The sequence below is a fragment of the Penicillium canescens genome (assembly GCF_028828765.1).
Source record: "Penicillium canescens strain IBT 15451 chromosome Unknown utg000006l_segment0_segment0, whole genome shotgun sequence".
In the NCBI taxonomy this organism is placed as follows: Eukaryota; Fungi; Ascomycota; class Eurotiomycetes; order Eurotiales; family Aspergillaceae; genus Penicillium; species Penicillium canescens.
Window position 1 is genome coordinate 1,736,033 of NW_026703968.1, and position 18,492 is coordinate 1,754,524.

Genomic DNA, 18,492 nt, shown 5'->3' on the forward strand with positions numbered 1-18,492 from the left:
GCTCCACTGGAGCTTCCCGCATTCCGGCCAGTTGTACTGAACCTGAGATCTATGATCTACGCACATGGTATCTTCTAGTATTGTTAGGTTTTTTAATATTGTATTCTGACTCATAATTAAATGCAGATCTAAAATGTTGTATCTGCATGCATGCTAAATTATGGTATCACACTGCCAGATGCATGCCTATTAACGACCATTTACTTGGAGATGGGCTGGGTTTCACGCTCAAGCCACGACCGAGTCAAGTCGTCTGCCTGGAAGAAGTGCTCCGTCTTCGCCCAGATCTCAGCGTGGTAGTCGTTCACCCACTTCAGTTCGGCGTCACTCAACAGGGACGGCTCAATCAGGTTGCGACCAATCGGGGTCATTGTAACATGCTCGAAGCCTAGCCACTGCTTGTCTCCAAAGTTGTTAGGGGTCTTAACTTCGCGGGCCATGACGACATCTGTACAGAGATGATTAGTATGATTCAACTTCTCTTTGCTGGGAATATACTCACTCTCAATCCGGATGCCGAACTTGCCATCCTCATAGTATCCGGGTTCTATATCAGTGATTAGCTGTGAGCTGTGGCAACAGTAGAAGATATACTCACCATCTGAAATGACATTGCCGGCAGCAATGGGGACTTCAGTGTACTGCACGCGGGTTCCAATGCCAATAGGACCCTCGTGGACATTCTGAAACGGAATTAGTGACGCAAGACATAGAATTAAATGAAGAATCTTACCAAATATGAGCCAACGCCGTGGCCTGTTCCGTGGAGGAAGTCAAGGCCTTCCTTCCACAAGTGCTGGCGGGCCAAGACATCGATTGCAAAGCCACTGGTGCCCTTAGGGAACACGGCCATGTCAATTCCAATCGTGCCCTTGAGTACCAAAGTGAAAGCGCGCTTCTCAAACTCAGTGGGAGTACCGAAGTGGAAAGTTCTCGTGGTGTCGGTCGTCCCATCGAAGTACTGACAGCCAGAGTCGCAAAGGTAGATGGCCTTAGGATCGATAATAGCGCAGCTTCCCTTCTCGGGCTTGTAGTGAATGACAGCACCATTGGGACCAGTCGAGGAAATGGTATCAAATGAGAGACCAGCAAACAGCTCGTGCTTGGAGCGAATCTGCTCTAATTTGTCGGCTCCGTCAACTTCGTCGAGTACAGTCTTCTTGTTGACGAGCTCGTTCTCTAACCAAGCAAAGTATTCGGTCAAGGCAGCACCATCGCGAATGTGACATGCCCGCATACCCTCGAGTTCAGTCTCGTTCTTAATGGCCTTGGCATCCGCAATGGGACTGCGGGTCTCCTCGACCTGTCCCTCACCACCAAGGCTGGTGCTGAGCGCCCAGGAAGCTCTGTTCGAGAGCAAGAATTTCGATGCAGCTTCACCCGCAGATTGACTGCGGATACTTAGCGCTTGAGCATCGGCGAAAATAGAGTCGTATGGCTTGACAATGACGTCCTGTCCTAGATGAGCCTTGACCTCGGTGGTCAACTTGTCATCTTCGACATAGAGTTCGGCTGTGGTAGGTGTGATGATTGCATAGGAGAAGAACACAGGGTTGTAGGGGATACTGGACAGAGTTAGTAGGCTATTATCTGCGTTGGATAGAGTATTCTCTTACTCAGTTCCTCTCAGGTTGAATAGCCAAGCAATTTCATCAAGCATAGCTGCAATCGGTCAGTCACTTGTAGAGTTTCGTTACAGGTTAAATATTCTTACAGATGATGAAACCGGCCTTCTTTCTGGACTCGAGATCCTTGCGAAGCTCGGCAACCTTCTCCTGGAAGGTCTTGCCGGCATACTTCTCGGGATGCACGCGCACCTTCTCGCTAGGACGAGCTGGACGGTCCTTGCCCCAAACCAAGTCTATCAAGTTTTCCGAGACTCCGACGAGAGATGAGCCGCTCTTCTCCAGCGTCTCTGCGAGTTTCCGTGCACCAGCTATTAAAGTAAGTTTCACCGTCCACATCAACCTTGATAGGCAAACTTACCGGCTGTGATCAGGGAAGGGTCAACACCAACAGCCTTGCCTCCTTGGGCCTCCTCTGTAGTCCTATCCAAACGTTCAGTATCCTGTGTAGAGCACCCCACATAATTGCCGCCGCATACCATTCTTGCCATGTGGGCACACCCTCGACTCCACGCTTCAAGAGCTCCCAGTTGCTATCCAATTGTTTCGCGGCTTGATTGAAATACCGTCCATCGGTGGACAGGGCGGCTTTGCTGAGAGAGATGATAGCAGTACCGGCAGAGCCAGAGAATCCCGAGATAAATTCTATACTGTGTCAGTCGTTGGTGCAGGAGGATGCGCGGAAGGGGCTAGTCTCTAACCTCGGCGGGCGTCGCAGGGCGCAATGTACTCGGACTGATGGCTATCCTCTGAGGGCACAACTGTAGATAACTGATTAGCGCAAATTCAAGCTCGAACAACCCGAAAAGCTGAAGTGATGCCATACTGTAAACATCCACCTTGTGCTGCTGCATCAACTGCCTGAGCTTCGAGAGCCGCTCGGCGGTATCGACGGTCGCCATATCGACTGTGTAACGCGGGCCGAAGACAGAAAAGAATCTCGGGCGGGAAAGAGGCCTTAGCGATCGGAAAGATGAAAGGCGAATTGAGGAGAGGAGCATGGGGAGGGGGATGTGTGAGAATCCTCAAATTGTCCCAAAAGCCAAAGAATCGGGACAAGTGCGATGACGAGCTCCTTTCAGGTCGTGTGAGTGGCCTTACCAGGTGGAGAGGTTGGATCTCCGGACAGCTCGGCCCACTTTTATGTTTGCACTCTATACTTGGACCTTGCCCTTTTTCTTTTGGGTTTTTTTGGTTTTTTGGGAGATTTTGATAGACAAATACATTGTTAGCCTCAGTCCCTTGGTATATAAGATGAGCCTGGTTATATTGGTATAATATTATGTATTTCATAGGCAGGACAGCCGGAAAGGATTCAATACACTAAACTATTGAAACAAAATCATACACTTTCATTAAGATAGGCCATGTAGGATATGACATAGACAGAGCGGACCAGAGCAGAGCTAAAATGACATTCTGTGTCCTAAAACCATCTGTTCAAGATGAATGAAAGAGACTGGGGACTATACAATAGTCTGAGGGCAACGATCCCAGTGCTCTGGTTCAAATAAATGAATCCCGGCATAAAGCATCCAAGGTATCAGTGTCTTGTTTCTTATATATTAACCAATTCCCTTTGCCATGGGATAGAGAAAAGAGAGAAGAGTATAGAGAAGAGTATACAGAAGAGTATACATGTACTGGATAAACACTTGAGGAACCCCACATTCACCGCCCTGTATACCGCCTCTGTATTGATTGGGCCAATGATGCAAACACCAGTTTCTGCCAGCTTTTAGCCCCGTGCTTGTATACACTTCTCTTTTTCACTTTAGCAACCACGCGCTTCGCGGACAACATGGCAACTTGGATGTCCGACGAGGGCCTTGGGGCCAGAGAGTCAATCTCTGAAACCCATATTGTATGAACACCAATCCCCTATTTGAGCTCCAGCTAACCATTTACCAGCTAGTTACTGAACTCTACAACCCGGCAAACCAACGAGACCCCGCCAGGATCAACGAGATCCAGACACGACTTCAACAACTCCAAAAGACGGAACATGCGTGGGCAATTGCCGATTCACTTCTGCAAAGTGAGCACTCTACCCAGCATCGCTTCATGGGAGCACTCACTTTCACGGTGAAGATCAATGTCTCCTGGTAGGTTTCAATCGCCCAGAACGATATCCGTTGCATTTCAGCTCTATTTGATATTTTCGAGTGACTAATTGTATTTAGGAATGAGATCAACGAGAACGCAGCGACGGAGATAATGCAGCACCTCATCAATCGCTTTGTCGCTTTGGTCATCAAGGGTGAACAAGCAATGGTCGTACGGAAGCTCGCTTCGAGCCTGGTCGCCATTTTCAGACACCCGGTTACACCTTGGAAGCAAGCTGTGTGGCAGCTTGCTGCATGCCTCGTCCACGGCGGGTATATATCAGAGGAAGAATCACAAGCGGTGGATTTCCAGGGGCGCATACTGCCAGCATTGGGCAAGAACGGATCGGGTGCATTGCTGTTCTTCTCAATAGCACTCGCCGAGGAGGCTTATAGGCTGGATTCGGAACCTCAGGATGGGGCTGGGGATAAATCCGCTATCCAGCGCGCCATCTTGAACATCAAGGACGGGTTGCTTCTAGCTCAGTATGTCCTAAGAGAGATGGCACATCACACAAAGGTAGCTGGGGATGATGCGGTTGATGTGGCACTGGGGGCTGAAGCCATGAGTTCTTGGAAAGTGAGTCCATTCAATTCATTCTTATTCACCCTATGGCTGATTTCATGAAAGACATGGCTAGGAGTTCATGGCAACCGTCAACGGTCTTCCGCTGAAGACATCAATACTTTGGCCGTAAATTGTGGCCAGACTATCATCGAAACGCTGAGGGTTCCTAGCCTGAGTGAAAGCGCAGCTTCTATTCTGACCCAGGCTTTTGAAAGCCGCCGCTGGGCCTTTGACAATGGTTCAATTTGGCTTTTATCCGAGATTCTTGCCGATTCATTCGTCACAGCGCGTATCGCTGCAGTGAGAAGTGGAGACGAAGGCAACGAGAGCATGTCGTTTGTCGACCTACTGATAGCCTACGTCTCACACTTACACTTGGACATCTTCAGTGACCCAGTTACACCACAAAATGCGGCGATTCTGGCCCTCGTGCACGGTATCTTTGAGACTCCTGGATATGCTGCCATTGATGATCTCGGTACCCCACGGGTTTTAGAGTTTTGGAACGAGATCGCCGAGAGCCTCCCCGATGAACTGGAAAAAGATAGCTCGAGATATCAGCTGGTGAAGTCCCATGTAGCTCAAGTCGTCTTGGGACTTTCCAGCAAGTTACTATACCCTAGTTCTGAAGACTTGGAAGATTGGACCGATGAAGAGCGGAGCGAATTTAGCGCTTTCCGCCATGATGCTTGTGACTACCTTCTATCAGCATACCCAGTCCTTGGTGTCGAACTAGTGACTGTGTTCCAGAGAAGCGCAACCTCTTACCTAGAGGCTCGGGACTGGCGTAACTTCGAGACAGCTATGTTCTGCATCGCTCAACTCTCAGAGGCAGTGGACGAAAATGGCCACGCCGATCAGTGTCTCGACGCTATTTTCGGAAGTGATTCCTTCGCCCGGCTTTGCGCTGGTGGTGAGACAGAGATACCGCTTAAGGCTCGTCAGACCCTGGTGGATTCGTTCGGAAAATATCAATCATACTTTGAACGACACAGTGCATTACTTGCTGGTGTTCTCAACATCTTGTTTGACTCTCTCAATTACGAACTGTGTGCTCAAGCAGCTTCAAGATCTATCTTGACTCTCTCAAAGTCCTGCGCCCGCGTGTTGACATCAGATCTTCCGGCATTTTTAGATCAGCTGGACCAGTTCAGAAGCAAGCCGACGGCAACCGTTTCCACCATGCCAAAGGTTTTGGAAGGCATTGCGACTATCATTCAGAACCTGTCCACCGATCAAGAGAAAGTGCAAACCCTGGAGAGAATCCTAAGCTTCTTTGTCCAAGAAGCTAACACAGCGCGTGCAGAGGTCACCGGCCCTGCACATGAGTCTGGTCGTGCACGCGGTCACCTTGTACTGAGCTGCATTGCAAGTATTGGAAGGGGTCTTCGTTCTGAAAACGATGAACCCATCAATATTGACACTCTATCGGAAGGAAACCCTTATCCCCCGTCTTTCTGGAACGCCGGACCGGGTGCCGAAGCTCAGAGGTTAATCATGGAGTCCATGAGACTTCTCATTGTGGACTTCCCCGTGGATAACAGCATTATCGAAGCAGCCTGCGATATTTTGAAGGCTGGGTACACAGAGACAGCAGGGCTTTTTGTCTTCCCGCCCTCGATGACGGTTGATTTCATCAAAAGCTTCCCACTTGGTATTGCTGGAACAGATGTTATCATGGCGACTGCATCATCATTTTTGGCATCCCACGCTTCTCATGCCATGAATATTCGCAGCGAAGCCGCAGCGTTGATCGATCATGTCGCCCAACTGTTCTCTTCGATGCTTCAGAACCCAGATTTGTATGATCCAGAGACTGCGAATGCTGGGATTGACTTCCTGGCGCGTCTCCTGCCAAAGTACTATCCGATTCTGTTTACTTCCGGACCAGAGCTCAGCCCGGAATCTCCTCTCGTTGTGCTACTCCATTTCACGCTTCACGCATTAACACGGCCTGAACCCCTCCCTCTCCGATCCGCCTCATTATTTTGGATTGCATTAATCGACCTCCGCGGCAATTCCCAAGAACAAACTTCCATCATTGAATCAGTCCATCGAGAATTCATCCCGCGCTTGTGCTATACCATCATCCAACAAATTGCAGGCCAGTGCGCAAGGTCAGACCTGGTTTCACTAAACGATGCCCTCCGACGTATTATTTTCAAAAAAATGGTACTGGCTCGTCCGGCTCTGAGAGCTGCACTCGACTCTTTGAATGCGCAGGTCACAGATCCAAGCGGACAGCAGGTGCCTCTTCTCTCCCCGCAGGACAAATCTCGATTCTTGGAGTCCCTTGCTATTGCCCGCGGTGCCCAGAAACAGTCACTCGATATTGTGCGTGCCTTTTGGTTGAAATGCCGCGGAATGAATTTCGATTATGCTCAGTGATGAGGTTGCGCGTGAATATGACATGATGAGGAGTTGATGGGACCTGCAACTTTGGTTCGTTTGTTTAGATATCCATTTGCATGATATGCGGTGTAGGATCATTTGATTAATTCTATGCGATATTGGTCTATTTAAATGTTGATGATTTCTTATGTAGACAGGGATGCACCGCCTCATGTTTACCCTGCGCCACAGGTAAAAATAGTATTGATACAGTGGAGATCAGGTGGAGAGTAGACAACTATTTTTTGCATTCCTCACCGCATTGCATTGACATTTTTAGGCTGACAACTCTGTAAGGCATCTTACCCTTATGTGTTATTTCTATGCCTCATATCGCTAACACACCTGAATCACTGCTCGCTCGCGCAGACTCCCGGAACCCAGCAACAACATGTAAAGGAATCACCGCGAATGGGCGGCCTTGCCGCCGAGTCTTGGCATCTACACAGGGCTCTTCGCCCTCAGTGACCCAGAAAAAGGGCACAAACTATCAAGCGACAAATTTGGAGTCGCTATACTGTTGGCAACATAAAGACCAGGCGATAACATCTGCGCCATGCGTCAGCTCGATTCCCGAGGGAAATCCGAGGACGAGCATCGATACCTTAATGGATCGCCTCGGAGTACTTGAAATCAATGATGGATCTGCTCCTCAGAAAAAGCAGCGAAAGCAGACCCAACTTCCAGGCAAGACAGGTCTTAGCGAAAAACGTCGACCAAGAAAGAAGAGCACGTTCTGCTGCTTTACAATCGACGAGGACAGTGACGGTGGCACCCCTTCAAAACCCATCCAGAAACCTATGCAACAACGTCCAACTGGACCATCACCATACCAAACTCCATATAAAGGAGCCCAAAAACCAAAACCCACCTCGGCCCAACGCCCCCAAAACGGCCGAGTACCAGCACCATCCAACCAAGGCCCAACCCGGCCCCAAGCCCAGAAACAAAGACACTCATCAACATCCTCACAAACCCAATCCCTGCTATCCTGGATCCCCCAACACTACCGCCACAAACAACCTCAACCCTCCTCACAGAACTAGCCAAACCAATCTCAGAAGCCGACGACGAAGGCTACATCTACATGTTCTGGGTAACGCCCCAGAAAACAACAAGCACAAGAGGCGAACCACCAACCCTGCCATCGCGAGAACTAGCAGCTTCCCTCATCCCACCAGCCCAACCAAACAACAGCACCCATCTCCGGCCCCCAGCCCAATCTCGCAGCGTGAGCGATGCACTCCGCACCGCGAAGGATCTCAACGCTCTATCCTCAAACCCGACATCGATAAGTCCAGGCACGATACGGCTTAAGATTGGGCGCACGAGTAATGTGCACCGTCGGTTGAATGAGTGGTCGAAGCAGTGTTCGCATGATTTAACGCTTATTCGATACTATCCTTACACGTCTTCTTCTTCTTCATCATCTTCGCCGGCTAGGAAAAAGGAAAAGGGCGCTGCTGAGATGCTAGCGCCTGGTCGGAAAGTTCCGCATGTTCATCGTGTTGAAAGGCTTATTCATCTTGAGTTGGCGGCGTTGAGGGTTCGGGATCTTGGGAAGTGTGCGGATTGTGGGAAGGAGCATCGAGAGTGGTTTGAGGTTGAGGCTAGTAAGGAGGCGCTTAAGAGTATTGATGATTGTGTTCGGAGGTGGGTTTCTTGGGGTGAGTCTATTTGAAATTTGAGATTTATAGATTGGGGTTTGGTGTTGTATTTGTTGTTTTGTATATAGCATAGCGGTATATTTTGTCATTTGATGGAATGCCATTTGACTTATGCATTTAGTGCGTGGTGTTTGGAACTGGATTATTGATCTCAGTTAATTACATTTGTGAAGGGTCGTGTTCATTATACGCATGGTTGAATCAAACCTGCGAGATACTTTTGCTTCTTGAAGTTTACATTGAACTAGAACTTGGAACCGGGCAGATCTTCAGTAAGGCGTCTATGGTGAGAGTAGTCAAACAAAGTGTTATGCCTATAAGAACAAGCAAAATGTCTTGACTATTCTCGCTTTTCTTATTCCAAACCCCGTAATTTAACGAACAGTATCTAAGCCAAGTTTTCTACCCAATACAAACATACAAGTTACGTATGACTCCTAGTACAAGATCCCCTTCCCAAGGTAAACAAATTAGGGCTTGGAAACAACCATAACATACTCCGTTCCCCCGGAGCCTCGGAGTGATACGGGGCCCCGGAGAATGGACTCGGTAGCATTAGACTAACTGTCACCCGTAGATCCATTCGGCTGTCGTCTGAGCGCGGGCAGAAAACACCAATTGTATTGGTGCATCTTGCCCGTCTCGAAGGCGATCGGTGGTTCGGTGATGGTGGCCTATCAGGTTGCGGATCTTGTTCAATCGAACTTATCAGAAGTATTCTCCGGGGATCTAGATATGTGCTGGCGGACTTGGCTTTAGGTTATTTCTACGGATTCATTCCAATGTACGTATTGAAGCCGGTATGCATTCAGCATAGAGATGAGTAATTCGAAGTCCACATAAATGGAATGCCAAAATGTCTAGTTTGTAGTATTTGGTATCTGCTCGTGGCTCATGTACAGTATTCTTTTAGGTGCAACAATGATAAGGCTGAAAAGAAGAGAAACAGAACTAAAAGAAAAACACATTTACCAGCCACGACCAGCCAGCTTATCAGCCTCAGGCATCTGCTTCACATTGATACCAACCATAGCCTCACCAAGACCCTGGCTAACCTCAGCCAAAACCTTAGGATCCTTGAAGTGAGTAACAGCCTGGACAATAGCACGGGCACGCTTCTTAGCATCACCAGACTTGAAGATACCAGAGCCAACAAAGACGCCATCACAGCCGAGCTGCATCATAAGCGCCGCATCGGCGGGAGTAGCAACACCACCAGCAGCGAAGTTGACAACAGGCAGACGGCCCAGCTCAGCAGCCTGACGAACAAGCTCATAGGGAGCCTCGATCTCACGGGCGAAAGCGCGCAGCTCGGGCTCGGCGTCCGCGCTGGCAAGGAGGATACCGCGGGCACGGCTGATCTGTGCGTTGACAGTGCGCATGTGCTTGACAGCCTCGACGACATCGCCAGTGCCAGCTTCACCCTTGGTGCGGATCATGGCGGCGCCCTCGGAGATACGGCGCAGGGCTTCACCCAGGTTGCGGCAGCCGCAGACGAAGGGGACCTTGTAGCCATGCTTGGTGACATGGTAGACATCGTCAGCGGGGGTGAGGACTTCGGACTCGTCGATGTAGTCGACACCAATGGCCTCCAGGATCTGTAGTGAGGCAAGTGTTAGTTGCTGAACTTGAACTGGTTTCTTTTTTGCCTCCACCGCCACTCCAGTTTTTTTTTTACCCCATTTGCCCCTCCCCCGCAAAACGATGGTGATCGGAGGATTTACATACCTGACATTCGACAAAGTGGCCAATGCGGGCCTTGGCCATGACGGGAATTGTGACGGCTTCCATGATCTCCTTGATCATGCTGGGGTCGGACATGCGAGCCACGCCGCCCTCAACGCGGATATCAGCGGGGACACGCTCGAGGGCCATGACAGCGGCGGCACCGGCCTCTTCGGCGATGCGGGCCTAGTAATTGAATAAGTTAGAATCGTCGTTATGCGAAATGAGGTCAATTCTTCAGACGTACCTGCTCAGCGTTCACGACGTCCATAATTACACCACCCTTCAGCATCTGAGCAAGGCCGGCCTTGACAGTGAAGTCATTGCCGGAGGTACCGTTTGTAGTAGCCATTATGAAGTGTGTGTAAATAAAAAAAAGGATATGGAAAAGAGAGGAATGAAAAGAAACAAAAGTGAGAGAGGATGGGGAAAAAAGGGAATGAGTCAAACCGATCAGAAATACAGTTTACCCTCGCCTCAGGCCCACCGGAATGCCCCTCGAAGCTCCGAGGTCGTTTCCCGAGGAGATCCTGAATGGCCCCGCGGTGTACACTTGACCGCCTGCTGTCTATGGAAGGTTCCAAGCCTCTAACCTTGGGACTTGGTAGTTTTATTAGTCACCTTGGCAGTGTACGCCTGCGTAGTAATCTGGAAAGTAGAGACCCGCATGAGCACTTTAGGGCATTTCTCGCATAGGAAACTTTAACTTGTCGATCCAGGCACAATACTGTATGTTAGTCAGGTAACAGGCAAGTCACTTCACTATTAACATAGACCTGCACTCTTATACTGTACCTATGCACGGAGTAAGTTAACGTTAACGTTAACATAAGACGTACATAGAAGGATAGAAGGCGCCCAGACCAGCCAAGAGTGACTAACCCAATGGGGTCTAACGCCTGTAGGGCGTGCCAACGGTCTCTATAGACGCGTTAACTGTATGTTGCACATAGACGCACGTATGTACTTGGCATTGATTGATATTCAGCTCAAATGAGTATACGACCAGTGTATATAAAAAAATATAATCCAATAACATAAAGTAACGTGTAAAGTCCAAAAGAGTAACCCAACCCCAAGCTATGACATCACAGATCTGATCGACCATCTAACAAGGGAGCTCCAACTCACATCTACATCTACACTCCCAATAACCAACTTCAATCCCAGCTCCAATCCCTAATTAAACCCTAACCACAAAAAATGTCCTTCAAACTATTCACCCACCAACCAAGCACCCTCCTTCGCCTAGGTCTAAGCCTGAGCATCGGTCTCAGCGCTGCAACCCTACACCCAACCTCGCCCTTCCGTGCCGCCCCATTACAATGCCAATACACAGCACCCAGCACCAGCGAAGCCCTCTTCAATAAAGAAACCGGGTCCGGATGGACGATTAACAACGGAGCATCTGAATCAATGGCGCAGAAACAGGGACAGAGTGCGCGGACGGGTCTACTCACGGCGGAGGGAATGCGGCAGGTTAGTCTGGGGTGTGTTTTGGGGCTTGTGGCTGGTGTGGGGTTGAGGGCTTTTTCGAGGGCTTTGGTTGTTATTTTTGGTTTGGGGGTTGTTCTTGTTGAGGTATGTATAAGTTATGCTTTGTTTTGTTTGCGATGGTATATGGATGGTATATGCTAATACTCTTTTCTTTTCGCTCGTTTAGTACGCTGCTTCCAAGGGCTACAATATCCTTCCCCTTCATCGGATGCAGAAGTATGTTAAGAATGTCGACTTGAAGCGGGCTATGAGTGAGAAGCGGCCGTTTAAGATGAGTTTCGGGGCTATGATGGCGCTTGCTGCTTTCGCGCAGTTCTGAGGGTTGCGCTTTATTGGAAGCAAGCTACATGTACATACATCTAAACAGCTATCGTTCTCGGTAACCTACCAAGGATCAATCTGATCTACTGCTATGACTTGTCCGACGCTAGAGAATTTGTAAACAGTTTATTCATACAGGGTATCATGAGTCTTGATCTATTCCACACCTACAGAGAACGAGAGGGGGAAATCTACACTACCCCAGCACCAGATCCTCTAACACGCCCTCCATCTCATCACGAGACAGAGGAACACCTAGTATCTCACCACCGCTAGCATCCATGCGAGAAGTGATCATCTGGTGGTCGTGGAATTCCTTCAACAATGTACGGAACATCATCTCAGAAGAAGCGACAAACTCCTCCGTTGCCTTCTGGTAAAGCTGGCGGAATTCAATACCCGTTTCATCGGCCTTGCCGCCATCTGCTGGTGCTTCATCGTCGGACTGGTTGCCGTCGTCCATAACAGTGATCAGTTCTGTCAATAAGAGGCGGTATAGGTTGCGCGCATTCTCTGGAAGACTCTTCAACACAAAGCCTACACCTTCCTTGCCGCCGACGCGGCGACCCTTGCGGCCAAGGAGGGAGTGGACTTCTTCGACGACGTCTGCCTCCGCGGAGAAGGGGAGGAAGGTTGTGCAGTCATGGAAGACGAGGTTGAGCTGGTCGCGCAGACTGATATCCCACATCACTGGAAAATTGGGGGTATCCGCCGTGACCAGCAGGCGGATGCGCGGTGTAGCAGCCAGACGGGCGAGGAGGGCCTGGTTTGCTGCGCGGCGAAGAGGCGGGGCATCGATCGAGTTGATCAAAACTGTAACAGGCTCTTCATTTTCTCCGCGGGATTTGAGCACAGATTGCAGCAACTCCAGGACTTCTGTTGGCTGTGCACCAAGCTTGGACGGGACATCGTCACCCATCACAGCCGTAACGATCGTAGCGAAGATTGATCGGATAGAGATACCCGGCGTGTACCCATTGACGATAATAATAGATGGAGGCGCAGTGGTCGACAGGCTATGATTATATGTCCAATCGGCAAACTGCTCGACAAGCTTGCGCTTCGACCCATATCCAAATATACAGATATTGAACCCTTCATCGAACTCGAATGCCCACTGCGGGAAAGACCGGTGGTGCAAAGAGAGCAGATACTCCTTCTCGTCCCTGCAGGGGTCCTCATACTGTCCCAATTTCTCGAAATACTCCTCATGCGTCAACAGCGACACTTTGTTAAGGTTGGCATTCGACGTCTTGACAGGACCAGCACGGTTCTGGAAGAAATACCGTTCATGCGCAGGGAGTTCACCCTCCGGCGTTGGCGAACGCTTATTCCTCGCGCCCTTGGGTCGTCCCGCACGGCGCTTGGGCTGTTTTGCACCCTTCTCCGCTGCCTCTTCAGGATCAGCTTCAATGCTATCCGCCAACGGCGGAGCCGCCTTCTCTGTATCCGGCTCGTCGCCCTGTAGGATTTCCTCTGCTAACCGCTCCGATCCGTCCCAGGCTGCATCCTCGTCCTGTTCGAAAAGCACGCGCGCGCTCTTTTTCTTCGCTGACCGATCGGCGTTCTTGACTCGAGACGGAGTAGCCGCGGTGGCAGATTTGGGCTTGGTTGGTGTAGCGAATAGACCACGAGCCTTGGACTTATGGGTCGGGGTCTTGAGACCTGATTCTTTCAGCGGCGTTGCAGAGATCCCGTTGGCCTTTTTTGGCGTTGATAGGTCCCTTTGTGAGGGAGGCAGCTCGTAGGAGGCATCGCCGTTCGGGGGTGGATGCGTGGGCGCGTGGCCGTTCAGGGCGCCATTGGCTTGTTCTAGGACTGTACGTCGTCTTTTAGGGGTTGACACTGCCGGCGTCTCGCCGGAATCTGAGAGCTTGCGCTTCATGGTGGACGGGTCAGAACCTAGTCGATTTGGACGCGAAGGGAAAGGAATCAACAATACCATCAGATCCGGAGAATGTGCACAGGGACGGGGACGCAAGGGATGGCCTGGCCGGGGGTGATAGCGGACGTTCTTTCGCTGAGCTTACAGGGAGCTGCAGGTCTGACACTGGAATGTAGGGCTTAATTAGAAATCGAGGAATGGAATCTGGTATCGGGAATATTGAAGAGAAGCGGATGGGTTTCTCCGACTCCGTCTCGCCAACTATACTAGGCGTACTGTACTCTGTACTCCATAAATGGGCTTGATTGTTCGCTAGTAGATTGAAAATCTTTGGTAAATCTGCAATTTTGCGACTGTAATACGCTTTATTGTATTGGGAGCGTTTTTGGCCCGAATAATCGCTCAATTCATCTAATGAAATACATAAAGCAGGAATTGCACTGAACTTCAGCTCTACTATAAGAATCCAACAATTCAACAACTCAACTGCCATCTCATAGTCAAGTACACAATATCTCGTTCCTTTCTCAAGGTGGGCTCATCTCGTGCAGACAAAGCCGAGTCGGGAGCGCCGAGACCGGCTACTTTTTTTCCGCTCAGTGACTCAACCATCTTATCTCCTCCAGCTTATATAGTGGAGAGAGCCCAGTCTATTATTTAGGACTCATACACTGTCATGGTTCCAACCACTCAGCCCACAATGGCATCCTTTGCCCGCATGGTCAAAGGCCAAGTGCGATGCTACTCCGCACCGCTGGACATGGCTATTCCGGCCTCCAAGCAGCGCTACATCCCCGCGAGCGGCTCGTACCCCCAGGGCTTCCAGGTATCTGGCACCCATGTGGGTGTCAAGGCCTCCAACACGCGTTTCCCGGATCTGGCCCTGATTGCCTCGGACACGCCGTGCTCGGCCGCCGCAGTGTTCACCACCAACAAGTTCCAAGCTGCGCCAGTGCAGGTCAGCAAGAAGACACTGCATAGCCGCAAGGGTGAGGGCATCCGGGCTGTTGTCATCAACTCCGGATGTGCCAATGCCGTGACTGGCAAGGGTGGACTGGAAGATGCAGTGCAGATGGGCCGAAAGGTCGATGAGTGCAACGGCGTCGAGAATGATAGCTCGCTGGTCATGAGTACCGGTGTCATTGGGCAACGGTAAGTCAACTACAACCTACCAGATACGAAAAAAAGCCAACAAGCAAAGCACACCCGGTACTAACAACCCCATAGTCTCCCAATCACCAAGATCCTCGACCGCATCCCAACAGCCCACTCAACCCTCGCCTCAACCCACGAAGCCTGGCTCATGACAGCCCGCGCAATTTGCACAACAGACACCTTCCCCAAGCTCCTCTCGCGGACCTTCACCCTCCCCTCCTCGCCAAACCTCACCTACCGCCTGGCCGGCATGACCAAAGGCGCCGGCATGATCCACCCGAACATGGCCACCCTCCTCGGCGTCGTCTGCACAGACGCGCCCGTCGAAGCCGCAGCCCTCAACCCCTCCTCAAGCACGCCGTCTCCCGCTCCTTCAACTCAATCTCCATCGACGGCGACACAAGTACAAACGACACAATCGCCGTGCTGGCCAATGGCGCCGCAGGCGGCGAGACCGTCCGCGCCCCTACTTCCACTTCCTCCCCCAGCGCAGACTACACAGCCCTGCAAAGCGTCCTAACAGACTTCGCGCAGGAATTGTCGCAGCTAGTCGTCCGCGACGGCGAAGGTGCGACGAAGTTCGTCACCGTGCGCGTTACCAACTCACCTGACTACGAGTCCGCGCGCCAGATTGCGTCGACGATTGCGCGCTCGCCGCTTGTCAAGACTGCCCTGTATGGACGGGATGCGAACTGGGGCCGGATTCTGTGTGCGGTTGGTTATACGCAGGGTGTTGCTGAGGGTACTATTGTGCCCGAGCGGACGTCTGTTAGTTTCCGGCCTGTGGATGGGAGTGCTGTGTTGAACCTTCTTGTTAATGGGGAGCCCGAGTCTGTTGATGAGGAGCGGGCTAGTGTTATTTTGCAGAATGAGGATCTGGAGATTGTTGTTGATCTTGGTGGTGGTGAGAAGGGGGATGCTGGGTGTGGTGGAGAGGATGCTGTTTACTGGTTCTGTGATTTCAGTCATGAGTATGTTACTATTAATGGTGATTACCGGACTTGAGAGAAGGGTGTGGATTGATATTGTTATATATACATAAAGGAATTGATTTCGGGTTAAATCAGTAATATCGGAATCGTTTATCTGGACTAGAATACTGTTGATCGAGAAAGTATATGTTCAAGGAAACAGATCATGGCAATTGAATATGTGGTTTTGGTTTTCTAGAAGATATGGTTACAGGGCTCAAGTAGAGCGCATTTCATTGGCCATTGTCTGCTATGATCAGACGGACATGGCTCCAATCCAGCCGCAACAGGCAATGCCAATACATTCACCCAAAAAGTATAACAAATAACGAACAAAAGTGACAAAAACTAAACAGAGAGTTGCAAAGGAACAATGGAATGATCCCAAGTCATGCTGCTCGTAAAAGAACGGGCAGTCCGTCTAGCTGCCGGGGACGAGGCCCTTGAGGCCAGCGCCAATGTCACCCTCGCGGGCGGCAATTTCAAAGTAGCCGTAGATGATACTGTATCAATGTTAGCTGGAGTCAATTCAAATGGAAGAAAAGGTAACTTACGTGACGGCAAGAAGGATACCAGTACCACTGCCCAAGGCACCGAGGAGGTCAGAGGCGACGGACAGACCACCAATGCAGGCACCACCGAAGGCAGCGGCAGTGGGGATAACACGCTTGAGCTCCTTGTACATGCTCTGCTCACGGTGACCAGACATGACGAGACCTTGGTCCTTGAGCTGCTTGGCAACGTCACGGGGAGCGGAGCCGGAAACCTCAATCCAGGTCTTGGAGAAGAGAGCGCAGGCAACGAGCATGAAGGTGATGTAGACAGCGGTGTGAATGGGGTCGAGGAGAGCCTCCTTGAAGTTCAGAGGGGGAGACATGTAGTAGGCGATACCGGAGGCAGCGTAGAGCTGGGCGGATCCCTCACGGGGCTCCCACACTCCGAGGAGCTTGACAAGGATGTTGTCGGAGAAGCGGGAGTACAGCATCTGACTGATCAGGAAGATGTTGGAGCACAGAGCGGACTGCAGCATGATGGGCATGTTGGAGGTGTAGAAGAGCCGGACGGGGTAAGAACCGCGCATGCCACGCTGGCGAGAAGACTTGACGGGAATCTCAACACGGAAGCCCTGCAGGTAGATGACAGCAGCGAAAACGAGGAGAGTGGCCAAGAGGTTCATGACGTTTGGCAGGTTCTGGCGGTAGAATGCCTCGTACAGGGCACGCTGCTTGTCGGGCCAGGTCAGGAGAAGGTGGAAGAGAGCGATGATGGCACCCTCGAACTCGGGGCCACGGCCGGTGTTGATGGTCGTGGGGGAGAAGGCCTTCCAGACAATGGACTCGCAAATGTTGGTAGCAATGAACAGAGAGATACCGCTGCCCAGACCGTAGCCCTTCTGGAGGAGCTCATCCAGCAGAATGACAACCAGACCAGCAACAACAAGCTGAACAATCAGGAGAACACAGATACCGGCGCCAAGGTCGCTGGGCTGGCCGTAAAGACCAGTCAGGACGTAAACGCAAGCCTGGCCGAAGGAGAGGATGATAGCAAACAGCTTCTGGGCGGTCTGGTAGAGTTCGCGGTCGGTCTTGAGGTCAAGGTTGACGTCGATGAGGTGGGTACCGGCAAGGAGCTAGAAAAACAGCCGTCAGTACAATTGTCGCATAAAATAAGCGCCGTGGTATCGCATACCTGGAAGACCATGCCAGAGGAGATGATGGGGGTGATACCCAACTCCATCAGAGTACCACGGTTACTGGCCAGCATCATACGGAGCCAGTACAGGGGGTCCGAAGTGTCGGAGGAGACAATGCCGTAAAGAGGCATCTGACTCATGACCAGGAAGATCATCAGAGTCAACTGTAACAGACTGGTTAGAATCCAAATGTTGCGCTGTAGCAGATTCGAGGCGACGTACACCAGTCCACATCAACTTCTGGTTGAAGGGCACCTTGGTCTCAGGAGCTGCCACCTCCGGGAGGAGGGGCGTAAAGGGCTTGATCAAGTCAAGGAAGCGTACTGTAATCCTCCATCAGCATTCGATGATCCATTGAGTCGATTCGAGACGGATTGCCGCGATCGCGTGCAAGACGAGGGTTCGGGGACTCACGGCCGCTCATGGTGGCTAACGTCCTCCCAATCCGTCAAAGAGAAATAGAGAAAGCTGGAGTCAAAAACCAGCTGAAGGAGTGTCTTGACAATTAAGAGGAGTAAAGAAAAAGAAAAGGGGAAGGGAAGAGGTCGAAGGGGAGATGGGGGGAGGAGGGAAGAAGAGGACAGAAGAGGTTCGCTGGCCACTTTTCGCTTCCGCGCTAATTAAGGCCACTTGGTCTTCGCCGCAACCACTTGACAGTGACTCAACCCAGTACATTGCAACTCGAATTTGAGATCTAGTTGGCTAAATGTTTTCTATTTAATTATCCGGAGCTTTTGGTCCTGTCACGAATCAAGCCCGATGTGTTGTGCGCCCCCAAAAAAACATAGGGAGCTATCCCCACATTTTAGAGGCCACGATACTAATGAACAGTTCAGGGTCTACGGGGTATCCAAATATACCGAATGCGTGGAAGTTCTCTATTGTACGA

General features: G+C 50.8%; 8 protein-coding genes across 8 annotated transcripts; 4 read left to right on the top strand and 4 right to left on the bottom strand.

Moving 5' to 3' along the window:
* Nucleotides 1–200: 200 nt before the first annotated feature.
* Nucleotides 201–2,527, bottom strand: ampp (aminopeptidase P; the record flags this gene model as incomplete). The annotated part of the gene is made up of 10 exons (XM_058518362.1): nt 201–448; nt 503–547; nt 599–683; nt 734–1,565; nt 1,617–1,662; nt 1,715–1,936; nt 1,987–2,048; nt 2,105–2,270; nt 2,327–2,386; nt 2,452–2,527. The coding sequence occupies 10 exons, from the start codon at nt 2,525–2,527 to the stop codon at nt 201–203; spliced, it is 1,842 nt and encodes a 613-aa protein (XP_058369150.1).
* An 899-nt stretch (nt 2,528–3,426) lies between these two features.
* N7446_009618 (putative importin 13) lies at nt 3,427–6,686 on the top strand (the record flags this gene model as incomplete). Its single annotated transcript, XM_058518363.1, has 4 exons — nt 3,427–3,489; nt 3,537–3,730; nt 3,809–4,310; nt 4,362–6,686. 4 exons carry the CDS (start codon nt 3,427–3,429, stop codon nt 6,684–6,686), a joined length of 3,084 nt encoding a protein of 1,027 aa, XP_058369151.1.
* Nucleotides 6,687–7,297: 611 nt separating this feature from the next.
* On the top strand, nt 7,298–8,370 carry N7446_009619 (uncharacterized protein; the record flags this gene model as incomplete). Its single annotated transcript, XM_058518364.1, has 2 exons — nt 7,298–7,588; nt 7,642–8,370. 2 exons carry the CDS (start codon nt 7,298–7,300, stop codon nt 8,368–8,370), a joined length of 1,020 nt encoding a protein of 339 aa, XP_058369152.1.
* A 769-nt stretch (nt 8,371–9,139) lies between these two features.
* On the bottom strand, nt 9,140–10,666 carry N7446_009620 (pyridoxal 5'-phosphate synthase subunit PdxS). The gene is made up of 3 exons (XM_058518365.1): nt 10,329–10,666; nt 10,085–10,267; nt 9,140–9,954 (listed from the first exon to the last, which is right to left on the bottom strand). Exons 1-3 carry the CDS (start codon nt 10,431–10,433, stop codon nt 9,325–9,327), a joined length of 918 nt encoding a protein of 305 aa, XP_058369153.1. The 5' UTR covers nt 10,434–10,666; the 3' UTR covers nt 9,140–9,324.
* Nucleotides 10,667–11,229: 563 nt separating this feature from the next.
* On the top strand, nt 11,230–11,988 carry N7446_009621 (uncharacterized protein). Its single transcript, XM_058518366.1, has 2 exons — nt 11,230–11,662; nt 11,745–11,988. The coding sequence occupies exons 1-2, from the start codon at nt 11,285–11,287 to the stop codon at nt 11,895–11,897; spliced, it is 531 nt and encodes a 176-aa protein (XP_058369154.1). The 5' UTR covers nt 11,230–11,284; the 3' UTR covers nt 11,898–11,988.
* Nucleotides 11,989–12,095: 107 nt separating this feature from the next.
* Nucleotides 12,096–13,784, bottom strand: N7446_009622 (origin recognition complex subunit 2; the record flags this gene model as incomplete). The annotated part of the gene is made up of 1 exon (XM_058518367.1): nt 12,096–13,784. The coding sequence occupies one exon, from the start codon at nt 13,782–13,784 to the stop codon at nt 12,096–12,098; it is 1,689 nt and encodes a 562-aa protein (XP_058369155.1).
* Nucleotides 13,785–14,248: 464 nt separating this feature from the next.
* Nucleotides 14,249–15,944, top strand: N7446_009623 (bifunctional ornithine acetyltransferase/N-acetylglutamate synthase; the record flags this gene model as incomplete). Its single annotated transcript, XM_058518368.1, has 3 exons — nt 14,249–14,936; nt 15,012–15,261; nt 15,294–15,944. Exons 1-3 carry the CDS (start codon nt 14,461–14,463, stop codon nt 15,942–15,944), a joined length of 1,377 nt encoding a protein of 458 aa, XP_058369156.1. The 5' UTR covers nt 14,249–14,460.
* A 387-nt stretch (nt 15,945–16,331) lies between these two features.
* On the bottom strand, nt 16,332–18,027 carry N7446_009624 (translocon subunit SEC61; the record flags this gene model as incomplete). Its single annotated transcript, XM_058518369.1, has 5 exons — nt 16,332–16,413; nt 16,465–17,540; nt 17,600–17,767; nt 17,826–17,926; nt 18,018–18,027. The coding sequence occupies 5 exons, from the start codon at nt 18,025–18,027 to the stop codon at nt 16,332–16,334; spliced, it is 1,437 nt and encodes a 478-aa protein (XP_058369157.1).
* Nucleotides 18,028–18,492: the final 465 nt, after the last annotated feature.

Excerpts from the sequence above, each read along its gene's own strand:
- N7446_009620 (XM_058518365.1), bottom strand. The coding sequence starts at position 10,433 with ATGGCTACTACAAACGGTACCTCCGGCAATGACTTCACTGTCAAGGCC. Across the intron at positions 10,268-10,328 it reads ACGTCGTGAACGCTGAGCAG|GCCCGCATCGCCGAAGAGGC; the intron begins GTACGTCTGAAG and ends TTCAATTACTAG. Across the intron at positions 9,955-10,084 it reads GCCACTTTGTCGAATGTCAG|ATCCTGGAGGCCATTGGTGT; the intron begins GTATGTAAATCC and ends GCCTCACTACAG.
- N7446_009621 (XM_058518366.1), top strand. The coding sequence starts at position 11,285 with ATGTCCTTCAAACTATTCACCCACCAACCAAGCACCCTCCTTCGCCTA. Across the intron at positions 11,663-11,744 it reads TGGGGGTTGTTCTTGTTGAG|TACGCTGCTTCCAAGGGCTA; the intron begins GTATGTATAAGT and ends TCGCTCGTTTAG.